This window comes from Triturus cristatus, chromosome 2_2, assembly GCF_964204655.1.
Source record: "Triturus cristatus chromosome 2_2, aTriCri1.1, whole genome shotgun sequence".
In the NCBI taxonomy this organism is placed as follows: domain Eukaryota; kingdom Metazoa; phylum Chordata; class Amphibia; order Caudata; family Salamandridae; genus Triturus; species Triturus cristatus.
The window spans coordinates 69,171,862-69,184,870 of NC_140582.1; the positions used below are offsets into that span (position 1 = coordinate 69,171,862).

Below are 13,009 nucleotides of genomic sequence, written 5' to 3' on the forward strand. Positions count from 1 at the left end.
AAGCTACTTTAGAGTCTTCTGTAATGATGAAGTCATTCACTGACCCTTCCTGCCAAGATAAATGATGAATCACTCAAAAATCCCCCCTCCTTCTTTTTTGGACTCCTAAATGGAAACCTGCCCTAAAACCCTACTCGAGTTTCAAAGCAGCTACGTCTTTCGCAGTGGAATCAGTTTAATAACTTTAACTGGTATAGGAGCCCTTTGGTGTAGCCTGTGTTTGATATCCTCTCCCTCTGTGTGCCCTCCAAAATTTCACAGTATTGGCCAGTATGAAACATTGTGCAACGGGTGTCTACCCCTACATTTAGAGGATTCATGTTTAAATTTGCAGTGCTGCATTGGGCATAGATCAAAAATGCGGATGTCCAGTTGTCCATATTGATGGGTACCCTGGGATGCCTAGCTAATTCCCATTCCTCCTCCTTGGATCCCTCTTTTGGCTGCATGTCCCTATGCAGTAGTTTAAAAACTTCCACCTATTCATGTTTCCAAATATGTTTTTTTATCTTCTCAGATATGTGGGACCCTAAAGGCATCACTAGACCCATATAAGGAAGCTTCTTCCTATGCTGTAACTCCTCCTTATCTTTTTCACGATCTGTAGTTTCTTGTGTTTTGTTATTTTCTTTAGCATCACTTTGAATCTCTTTATCACACACATCTTTGTTCAAATGCTTCTCTTTGGCTTCCGAATCCCCCCCCAACCTTGACTTCCTTTTATTCATATCTTTCCCCATTTCTTTATCAATGATTCTGTCTCCTACATCAATTTATTTACTTTCTTTCCTGCCCTTTGCTATGTCGCCAGTATCTCACACAGACCACCATTCTTTAGTGCCATGTGAAAATCTGTCTTTTCCCTTTCCTTGTTCCCTGGTTTTGGATACACTCCTTCCATGCAAAACTGTGGTGCTTCTTTTGTCCGTCCTTGACATATGAAAACTCCAACATTTCTTGCCTTAGCAGTTAGCCCTGGTCTGTCTCCCATTTCTGTATTCATCTGAATCGCAGACCCTTCATCCTCTCTCAGCTCACCTTCTTCCCAATCATCACCCTCCTCCCCATAGTCTAGCATTAGTCTGTCTTAACCATGCATCTCCCATACACTCATACCGGGCTGTTGGTCTATCCTTCCCTCATTGCAAATAATTCAGCATCTTCAAATTTGGTCTCGTTTTGTGGTGTGATGTTGAACGATCCACGGTATGAGGAGGGTTGCCGTTAACCCTCCCAACTCTTCAGACCAGTGTCCAGGAGCAGTTATTTACTCTGTTGACTTTGCCACCTGACCTCTTTGTCAATCTCACCTTTTGGCACTGGAGAAAAATACTCCTCTAGGCTGCACCACCCTACAGGACCTCCATCACCATAGGCTCCTTGAACCTTCCCGGGTTCTACTGACCCTGACTGCTCATCCTCTGCGTCTGGTACCCATATCCACTGCCCTTTTTTTCTACACTAGATGCCAGGTTCTCGTGTAAAATCTTCTTGCCATCTGAACCCCCCCCTTTGTAACTCTTACTTTCTTATCAATGTGCCCCTGTTCTAGCCTCTCTTTCTTTACACAGATATTCCTATCTTTCTTCAGTTTCTTATAATATTTTCCTTTGTTCAAGGATTTTCACTTCAATATCAACATCCTGCCATTTATTAGCCTGTCTAATGTCACTTTCCTTAAAATGCTCTGTCTGAGTCATATTTAAATCAGAAGGGACTACAAGTCTCATCATGCCTCCTTCCACTGTCTCCTCTTGTAATTGGGCCACCACACGCTTCTTCATAAACGCAAGTAGATGATGGACGGAGTGCTGAAACTTTTCAAACACTCACCCCAGTCACAGATCTGGGTTGAATCCATCATCATTCTTTAGCTGACTTTGCCACCCCAGTTCACACACAGCTATATGCAAATCAGTCCTGACCCTGTGCCTCATGGGAACAGTCCAGCCCGAACTGCCAAGCCATGTCTTCCCTGGCCCGGAAACAAGCATCCTGGGACCGGTTTCGGGCTAACAGCCCTCATCAGCCAGGCTAGCTTGAATTCAGTGGCAAAGTGAGCAAGGGGCCCACGTCTAGGCATACCCTGCCAACTTAGGGCAAACAAAGCAAATGCAAGTAGCTGATGGATGGAGTGCTGAAACTTTTCAAACACTCACCCCCAGTAACAGATCTGGGTTGAATCCATCATCATTCTTTAGCTCACTTTGCCACCCCAGTTCAGACACAGCTATACGCAAATCAGTCTTGACCCTGTGTCTCATGGGAACAGTCCAGCCCGAACTGCCAAGCCATGTCTTCCCTGGACCGGAAACAAGCTTCCTGGGACTGGTTTCGAGCTAACAGCCCTCATCAGCCAGGCTAGCTTGAATCCAGTGGCAAAGTGAGCAAGGGACCCACGACTGGGCATACCCTGCCAACTTGGGGCAAACATAGCAAACGCAAGTAGATGATGCACGGATGATGGATGGAGTGCTGGGTATGCTCAGACGTGGGACCCGGGCTCACTGTGCCACTGGATTCAAGCTATCCTGGCTGATGAGCGGTGAAACCCCGAAACCGGTCCTAGAATGCTTGTTTCCAGTCCAGGGAGGACCTGGCTTGACAGTTGTGGCTGGACTGTTCCCATGAGGCACAGGGTCAAGACTGATTTGCATATGGCCAGGTCTAAACTGGGGTGGCATGGTGAGCAAAAGAATTATGGATTTAAACCAGTTCTCTTGACTGGGGGTGAATGTTTTGATTTGTCCTGCATTCCGTCCATCAATTGTGTGTCTTTTGCTTTCTCGCCATAAGTGCGCCCGGTATAACCAGACGTGGGACCCGGGCTCACTGTGCCACTGGATTCAAGCTATCCTGGCTGATGAGCGGTGAAACCCCGAAACCGGTCCTAGAATGCTTGTTTCCAGTCCAGGGAGGACCTGGCTTGACAGTTCTGGCTGGACTGTTCCCATGAGGCACAGGGTCAAGACTGATTTGCATATGGCCAGGTCTAAATTGGGGTGGCATGGTGAGCAAAAGAATTATGGATTTAAACCAGTTTTCTTGACTGGGGGTGAATGTTTTGATTTGTTCTGCATTCCGTCCATCAATTGTGTGTCTTTTGCTTTCTCGCCCTACGTGCGCCCGGTATAACCAGACGTGGGACCCGGGCTCACTGTGCCACTGGATTCAAGCTATCCTGGCTGATGAGGGGTGAAACTCCCGAAACCGGTTCTAGAATGCTTGTTTCCGGTCCAGGGAGGACCTCGCTTGGCAGTTCGGGCTGGACTGTTCCCATGAGGCACAGGGTCAAGACTGATTTGCATATGGCCAGGTCTAAACTGGGGTGGCATGGTGAGCAAAAGAATGATGAATTTTACCCAGATCTCTTGACTGGGGGTGAATGTTTTGATTTGTTCTGCATTCCGTCAATCAATTGTGTGTCTTTTGCTTTCTCGCCCTAAGTGCGCCGGGTATGCCTAGACGTGGGCTTGGGCTCACTGTGCCACTGGATTCAAGCTATCCTGGCTGATGAGGGGTGAAACCCCGAAACCAGTCCTAGAATGCTTGTTTCCGGTCCATGGAGGACCTGGCTTCGCAGTTCGGGCTGGACTGTTTCCATGAGGCACAGGGTCAAGACTGATTTGCATATGGCCAGGTCTAAACTCGGGTGGCATGGTGAGCAAAAGAATGATGGATTTAACCCAGCTCTCTTGACTGGGGGTGAATGTTTTGATTTGTGCTGCATTCCGTCCATCAATTGTGTGTCTTTTGCTTTCTCGCCCTAAGTGCGCCGGTTATGCCCAGACGTGGGTCCCGGGCTCACTGTGCCACTGTATTCAAGCTATCCTGGCTGATGAACAGTGAAACCCCGAAAACGGTCCTAGAATGCTTGTTTCCAGTCCAGGGAGGACCTGGCTTGGCAGTTCGGGCTGGACTGTTCCCATGAGGCAGAGGGTCATGACTGATTTGCATATGGCCAAGTCTAAACTGGGGTGGCATGGTGAGCAAAAGAATGATGGATTTAAACCAGATCTCTTGACTGGGGGTGAATGTCTTGATTTGTTCTGCATTCCGTCCATCAATTGTGTGTCTTTTGCTTTCTCGCCCTAAGTGCGCCGGGTATACCCAGACGTGGTTCTCGGGCTCACTGTTCCACTGGATTCAAGCTATCCTGGCTGATGAGGGGTGCAACCCCAAAACCGGTTCTAGAATGCTTGTTTCCGGTCCAGGGAGGACCTGGCTTTGCAGTTCGGGCTGGACTGTTCCCATGAGGCACAGGGTCAAGACTGATTTGCATATGGCCAGGTCTAAACTGGAGTGGCATGGTGAGCAAAAGAATGATGGATTTAACCGAGATCTCTTGAATGGGGGTGAATGTTTTGTTTGGTTCTGCATTCCGTCCATCAATTGTGTGTCTTTTGCTTTCTTGCCCTAAGTGCGCCGGTTGTGCCCAGACATGGATCACAGGCTCACTGTGCCACTGGATTCAAGCTGTCCTGGCTGATGAGGGGTGAAACCCCGAAACTGGTCCTAGAATGCTTGTTTATGGTCCAGGGAGGACCTGGCTTGGCAGTTCGGGTTGGACTGTTCCCATGAGGCAGAGGGTCATGACTGATTTGCATATGGCCAAGTCTAAACTGGGGTGGCATGGTGAGCAAAAGAATGATGGATTTAAACCAGATCTCTTGACTGGGGGTGAATGTCTTGATTTGTTCTGCATTCCGTCCATCAATTGTGTGACTTTTGCTTTCTCGCCCTAAGTGCGCCGGGTATACCCAGACGTGGATCTCGGGCTCACTGTTCTACTGGATTCAAGCTATCCTGGCTGATGAGGGGTGAAACCCCGAAACCGGTTCTAGAATGCTTGTTTCCGGTCCGGGGAGGACCTGGCTTGGCAGTTCGGGCTGGACTGTTCCCATGAGGCACAGGGTCAAGACTGATTTGCATATGGCCAGGTCTAAACTGGAGTGGCATGGTGAGCAAAAGAATGATGGATTTAACCGAGATCTCTTGAATGGGGGTGAATGTTTTGTTTGGTTCTGCATTCCGTCCATCAATTGTGTGTCTTTTGCTTTCTTGCCCTAAGTGCGCCGGTTGTGCCCAGACATGGATCACAGGCTCACTGTGCCACTGGATTCAAGCTGTCCTGGCTGATGAGGGGTGAAACCCCGAAACTGGTCCTAGAATGCTTGTTTCCGGTCCAGGGAGGAACTGGCATGGCAGTTCGGGCTGGACTGTTCCCATGAGGCACAGGGTCAAGACTGATTTGCATATGGCCAGGTCTAAACTGGGGTGGCATGGTGAGCAAAAGAATGATGGATTTAAGCCAGCTCTCTTGACTGGGGATGAATGTTTTGATTTTTTCTGCATTCCGTCCATCAATTGTGTGTCTTTTGCTTTGACCACACGCTTCTTCAGCGCACCTTGGTGGCCCGCTGCACTCACTGCACCTTCCTTTTGCCTCAATATGCGCCCCTTTGATGCGCCATATGTAGTCCCCTCACATGGGAGCTGCACTTCAGTCTCGTCAGAAGAGGTTGTTGCAACAGCCTCCTTCATTACTTTAGCTCTTCCTGCGCTCCTTAACCTAGATGCAGGCCACTCCCTCCCCGCTCCAATAGAAACGACCGCTGCCTGTAAGGTCTACCTCCTGTGTGGAGGCTTTATCTCCATCTTGCCCAGCCGCAATGTAATTTTTTTTCTAATTGACTTCTTGCTTTTTGATCTATTCTTGGGAGGACAGCAGGCCGCTATTGCTTCCACCACCCGAAGCTTGTCTTGACGGTGGGCCATGCCTAGCAAACACAAGGAGATGAGGGACGCAGCGCTGAAACTTTTCAGACACTCACACCTGGTCACAGATCTGTGTTTAATCCATCATCGTTCTTTAGCTCACTTCGCCACCCCAGTTCAGACACAGCCATACGCAAATCAGTCTTGACCCTGTCCCTCATGGGAACAGTCCAGCCCGAACTGCCAGGCCAGGTCTTCCCTGGACCAGAAACAAGCATCCTAGGACCAGTTTCAGGGTCCCACCCCTCATCAGCCAGTCTAGCTTGAATCGACTGGCAAAGTGAGCAAGGGACCCATATCTGGGCATACCCTTCCAACTTAGGGGAAACAAAGCAAACACAAGGAGATGATGGACGGAGCACTGAAACTTTTCAGAAACTCACCCCCAGTCACAGATCTGGGTTTAATCCATCATCGTTCTTTAGCTCACTTTGCTACCCCAGTTCGGACCCAGCCATATGCAAATCAGTCTTGACCTTGACCCTCATGAGTACAGTCCAGCCCGAACTGCCAGGCCAGGTCTTCCCTGAACCAGAAACAAGCATCCTGGGACCGGTTTCCCATGGCTGCTACAGGACACCAGGTTTAATAAGTTTGTCCCTTCCTGCCGCACATAAAGTGTGCAGTTCTTGCCTCGCCATCCTGCATACCAAAGGTATGTAGATAAACCTATCCAAACAGTTAATTATAGAAAACGCTATTTAAATAGGTGTAAATTAAACCATATAAAAAAGGTCTAAATCTCCCACTTTCGAAAAAACTATCCCTTTCAGCCACATCGTGATAGAGTAATCAAGAGGTTTAACTTGTGACCTAATTGTCTCTAAATACCTTGTCCCTTAGAAACGACACAGAAAAGGGAGTGCCTCAGGAATCCAACAATTAATTGTAGAGTTTCTTCTGTTTGTTTCTTCTCTCCTCCTTTCATGAAGTACACATAGTTCAATAGTGTCAATATCGATGTACGCTTCTCCAATATCAAAATAACATGGGAGCCGTGGTATGAAGTCTCAAAACAATTCTCTTTATTATTCTTCAATACATCAAACAAACAACCCGGCCAACGCAGTTCATCAGTTCATCCTCCGAGTGGACTTCATCACATCGAAGTCTAAGTGTAAAATGGATCACTTCTCCAAATTCTTGGAACACTTGTACTGCTCCCTTATTGTTGTTGTGAAATACCAGATGACAATATATACATATCACAACTTAATATCCAAGGGTGTGAAACAAAGAGAACAAACTCTGCAATACAATTGTTGGATTCTTGAGGCACTCCCTTTTGTGTGTTTTTTCTGTTTTAATGTATTTATGGTTTTTGAGTAGCTTGACCATTAGAGAGTGAGTGCAGACCACTATTACCTTGTGGAACTAGCACCTGTGCAGTTGTCTTTAGCCAGAACTACTCTTGCTTTGGGATACCTTGTCCCTTGGACCCATCCCCTCCATTGCCCCCCAACTGATCCCCTTGCCTTGCTCCTGTGGTCCGTTCCTTTATCACAAAGTCACCCAGGGGAAAACTGGCTCCACCGGTCACTCCCCCCAGGTCCCTTTATTGTGTGAATACGAATCATTTTCAATATCATCATGTGTATTCTTAAACTGCCTCTTTCTGTTTATCAGAGGCCTTGAACGCCTATAGGTGTCTCGCAAACTCAGGTCCAATAGGGTCCCCTACTTAGCAGGTGGGCTGCCATGCTCTGCAATATATTAATGCATGTTCCACATTCCTGATGCAGAAGAGCTTAATCAATCCAACTATATGCAAAGCCACAACAGTCCATAGGATCTAGTGCAGCCCTTTTATTTTCCTCCTCTGGAACACAGTCATCCACCTTGCTCTTACTACTTATGATTACTCAAGGGGCATCGCTCTCAGTCTTATTCTCCACTATCTGCTCCAGGGTGATAGGTGTGTGGCGGTATGAAAACGTGTGAGCTTCATCTCTCCTAAGGTCCGCCTAAACCAAGCCTGACCAGTGTCCCAGGCAGAGAAACATAAATGTTTCTGACTTATCTGTGGAATAAACCGGGAAGATTTTCAACCCCTGGATTTTGTAGGAGGTCCCACCCAGTGTCCTATAAAAGCCTCTGTTGTTAATAACCCTATCAGGTGACATGTAGCATCGGCAGCCCTCACAGGGCAGCATATTCTGCACTTGTTTAAGTAGGGCCTGTTTCAGGTGGCCCACCTATATAACACTAACATCTAGGCTGAGATTGGACTCATGAAGGCGGTGATAGCACATTGTAATTGTTTTCAGTGTTTCTTCTGACACTTTAGTTGCTGCTGCTCGCATTGTTCTGGTAAATATCTTTTGAATACGCCCATTTGTTTATCCAAAGAGTGGTAATATTTACCCATTAGCTGTGACATGCTCGCATCTGTATTTTAAAGGTTGTTCTGCCCTCTCACCTACTGAGCTGTTTAACACGTGATTGCTCACCAGAAAAAAAAGGCAGAAAGTCATCAACTAAATTTTATTCTGTATTTTAGATTGGCACTATGACATGTAATCAGGGCCACTTGAATTATGCCTTTCTGCGGCTGCAGCACTTCGTGTATAATCATGGATTTTCCTAATTTGAGGGATAATGCACCATTTGCCGAATAATTTGAAGATTTCACCAAAAAGAAATTTTGTTTTGTAGCCCCAGGGAACTTAAAGTTATTAAACAAAAAACGCCACACGTACTTCTAATCAGTGGCAGGTTCTTTGCAAAGTTTAAGCTGTCATTTATATTGAGAGTCACATAGTTTTGCTTGGAATGCTGCTAACCCAGCTTGCAAAATGCTGTTGGTTACAATTCCAGAATATGTCTAAGGTGTTATGCACAGTATTAAGACGCTTGTCAGCTTTGTTATAAACTTTTACAAAGTCATCTAGTCCATTTTCACACATAAAACCAAAAGCAAACTCTACTTCAATATTTTATTCACATCAAGCATTAAAAGTAGCATTCGTAATGCAAATCAATTTGTCTTTTGTGTAGTGGTAAGTTTAATACTGAGCTTCACATAACAACAAAGATACAACATTGGCAGCAGCAGCAGCGCAACCTTCCCTAACGCACAGAATACGTAAAAGACAGGTCACAAAAGCAGAAGGGACATCACACGGTGTTCGGACACATGCAGTACAGGTACAATATAGGTGGTCCGAACACTGAAGAGAGCTTGAGAGTAGTTAAAGGATTGTTGAATGCTCTTTGTGGACAGACATAAACATGCAATAAATACAACAGCCCCTGGCGAAACAGCCAAACTTCCTATGGAACTACCTTCCGTTCATGTACTTATGTAGGATGAAGGTATGCTTCATAAGTGGTTTCCACATCTAGCACTGGGAAGCATCCAAGAGTAATATTGTTCAGTGATTGTATAGTTTCTTAGTTGTGAGTTCCCTAGTTTGCATGAGGTTATGTTCCTTCATTTGAGATTTATGATGTCCGTTTGTTAAACTTAGGCCTATATAAAATTGTGCGTGGGTGAGCTAAAAAATGCTTTTGTTTGGTGTCTCCCTTATACACAATTCAAAACAAGAGGTTTGAGCAATGGACGTTACTTCTCCTTTCCGTCCCCATCTTTCGATGCATGAATATTGCCTCTATAGGTTCAGGCGCCTTCCTCAGGACTGCAGGTCTTGGTATCTCACATCAGATATTCTGAAACTGTCCCTGACGCATGGGGCATGTTGGGCAGGTGCATTCAATAATCTTTAGTTTTTTCATAAGGTGGCAGCAGCAGAAATAACTTTTCTTCATAGAAGAGTTAAATCTTTCATAGAAACAGTGTAAGATTCCATTCATCCATCAGAGGCCTTGTACAACTAGAGCAGCAGCAGCTCAACCTTTCCCCATCACAGGTCACTTACAAATCAGGTAGGAGCAAGGCAAGCTCCACTTCTGCACAGAACAGGTACGCATGGCAGTATCCAAGCAAGCTATTTTCTCGCTCAGAGAGCAGATTGCGCAATCTTCATTAGGGTAGACTAGTACAAGCTTCAACGCTCACCAGATTTGCACAGTTAAGGTATGAGTGACATGTAAGTTACATACAGATCTCTGGAGCGGAGTCTTATTTATATGGATATATGTTCCCACAGTCACCCTTCTACTTGTACAGATTGTTTCACTAAAAGCTCCAGGGTCACACGAGTAGTAGAAACACATTATGCAACTGCCCAATACCATACAATACACTACAGTCATAATTTTCAAACACAAGTGCTAAGCAAAAACATTGTCCTCTCTAGATAAGGTAGTTATATTAATTGGACAATCTTTAACCCATGAAAAATAAAACACTGATGAATGGAAATCTTTTAAAAATCCTAACCACTGCAAATCATTTGCCTAGAATTCCATTTGTTTGTTTTTCAACGTCTCTGCACAAGTATAGAAAGGGACCAACCATTTGCAAATAATTTTTGGCCCAACCCTAAAATAAGCAGTCCAGCTGGAAAGTCTAAGGCACTTCCCTTTTTGAACAGGAACACAAGGACACAGACATAGTTTGGCCTTGGTGGATCTCCTCTGTGAAGGTGCAGCTTGTGACTCCGCAACACAGCTCAGGGCAGAGCCAAGAGTGATCTGCAGTCCTTGTCTGTAACGGTGCAGATGACCAAAAATACAAAGAATCGTAGAAAGAAATACACACCAGTGAAACTATTTCTGTGTTAAGGATAATCAAGACATTTCCACCCATCACATTTTTTCAACCATTGAATCCTGAACACCTATTCAGAATAATACGTTATGCCAGTTACCAGAAAATAAGACAACTGTTGCATGCCCATCGCATCATTCTTTCCACTATCAGTAACAGTATCTACATCTTCCATGATTCTGAGCATGAACTCTACTTATTGCAATATTATTTTCTATTTACTAATTTTTAAGCACCTGTACAGCTTTCACACGTAAATAGTGGCTGCCTTATATCTTTTTAATTCAGAAATTGCACTTTTTAAGTGAAATGAGGATAGATTTCCAAAAGTGTTTCGACACAGGCACGAACAATCTGTGTTAATCTTGGTCACAGTGTTTCTGTTAGATTGTAGAGTTCCAGTAACCAAAAATGTACATTGAGTATGAATTCGGATCATACAAGCATGAGTGATTTCAAAATGTGTATTTTAGTATACAAATAAATGTGTATACCTTCAAAGCATAAATGTATTTATTGATGAAATATGGAGGTCTTGTGTTGTAAATTGTCTTGTTCAGTGGAGAGTGTTGTAATTGTCATTTTGTACTTTGGGAATATGTATTTGCATTTGTGTATTTTGATTATGTGGCCCTCTTTGGAGTGCCAAAACATAATAAAATAAATTGAATAGCATACATGTATACATCTAAGTAACTGCCCTTAAAACTAGATGCCACAAATATTCTAGGTTTCTGGAGTGTGCATCATCAACCCAACCTGTTTTAAGGGGTGCAAACTGTTCCCTCCTTCCACCATTTACATTCAAGAAATATATGCACACCCCTGATGCCCGACAATCATCAGTATATACCTTTAGTGCTAACTTACTAGGCTGTAGAGATCGGGCTGGGGACTTCCAAGGGCAGTATGCACATTTCTCTGTACTTAGTCTCTTTGAGATATGTGTACCAGCCCTTTCTATGTTAGCTTATAGAAGAAATCAAATATGCACCAAGACACTGTCCACTGCTGTCAAGAGAGAAATAGAAGAGCTAGATGAGGTAAGCAGTGCATAGGGAAAAGGTGTGTATTGCATAAAGGTGGGTATTAAATCCTCTGTCCTCATTAGAACATTTTTACACAATGGTATTTCACTTTATTATGCAGGTGACCTTCGAGGATGCCTCTGCCTACTTTTCTGAAGAGGAATGGACACTTTTACACGAATGGCAAAAGGCACTTTACAGAAATGTGATGAAGGAAATCCACCAGGCCTTGATTTCATTGGGTAAAGTTACAAATCGTTTCTAAATTTTATAATAATTCAGGATTTTCTGAACTGACTTTAGTTATATCTCTTTGGTTTGACCCTAATACAAACAAAGATACTGCCCCCCCCCCCTTCTTCTTCTGAATTTAAACAGCCAAATTGGGATTCATTGCGCCCCCATGTCTCGCTTCCGTCTCTGCAGCAATAGTGCCCTTGGGGCCTTGTACAAGCTAGGAAAATGGACACCAACTTCAGTTTTTTTTAGTAAGACCTATATGATTTCACAGTGGAACCCACAATCCCTTGTGCACTGTAGCAAGCAGTTTACCTGTTGTTTGTCCATACATTGCTAAAACACTGGATGAAATCACTCCAAGGCCTCTAAAGGGGCCCTGAATTATTTGTGCCAATAGGATCTTGGATAGGAGACACACGCATGAGAAAATGATAGTGGTTTCTATGGAAGGGTAGTTGCATTGCACCTCTCTGGCTACAGCACCCCTTAAAGGTTAAAGCCCTCCAAAGGAGAAAAGCAAGTGAAATTAATCAGAAGTTTGTGAGCGGGCCTTCCCACCCCTAGGGAACCCAATCCTCTTCCTGCGAACCTTCACAGTGAGACAACAGAAGAACAAAAAACTGATGAGTGAATTGCCTGAATTAATCTCACTTTGTGGTCTTGTTCAGAGTAGTCCTGGTCTGGAAGGTTAGGCTGGACTGTTCCTATTAGAGGAGAACCAAGACTGATTCGCATGATTTGCACATGGCTGGTTTATCTCTAATGTGGCATGTTGGGCAAAAAAATTACGGACTAGAATGTAGTCCCGTGTAATGACTAATTGCTAAGATTATTTCAAGCATTTCCCCCATCTCTTGTTGTATTCCTCAGTGCGATGCCTTAAATGTGATGAGAATGCTTGAACATCGCTCCCTCCCTGACTCTGTCACTGGAACTAAGCTGCACCCTACTAAAGATGCCTATGTAGCCTGAAATTGGTTTGGGGTTGCTTGTGTTCCGGTTCAGAGGGGCTGTGGCTTGGCCGTTTGAGGTGGACTGTTCCTATAGAGCAGGACCAAGGCGGATTTGCATGTGGCTGGTTCCTGATTGAGATAGCTTGGGTGGATAAGAAAGCAATGGACAGGAATGTACACTTCTTTGTTTATGGGTGTGTACCCAACTGCAATTGAGACAAGTTTCCTGACTTATATTTTTGCCTTGGCATCACGCTAATCTAGTGCGAGTACATAAGCCTAGGCTTGTTAATAGCCGGACCAGTCCTGTGAGCTGAAGGGGCTCACTTATAGTATAC

General features: G+C 44.8%; 1 protein-coding gene across 1 annotated transcript in view; it reads left to right on the plus strand.

The window, feature by feature from the left end:
• The window catches only part of LOC146861862 (uncharacterized), a 105,826-nt gene that overhangs the window by 22,006 nt on the left and 70,811 nt on the right, over positions 1-13,009 (plus strand). Inside the window, exon 2 of the mRNA XM_085641034.1 lies at positions 11,600-11,720. Coding sequence (XP_085497160.1) covers positions 11,600-11,720 — 121 coding nt within the window. The remainder of the gene's footprint in view (positions 1-11,599; positions 11,721-13,009) is intronic.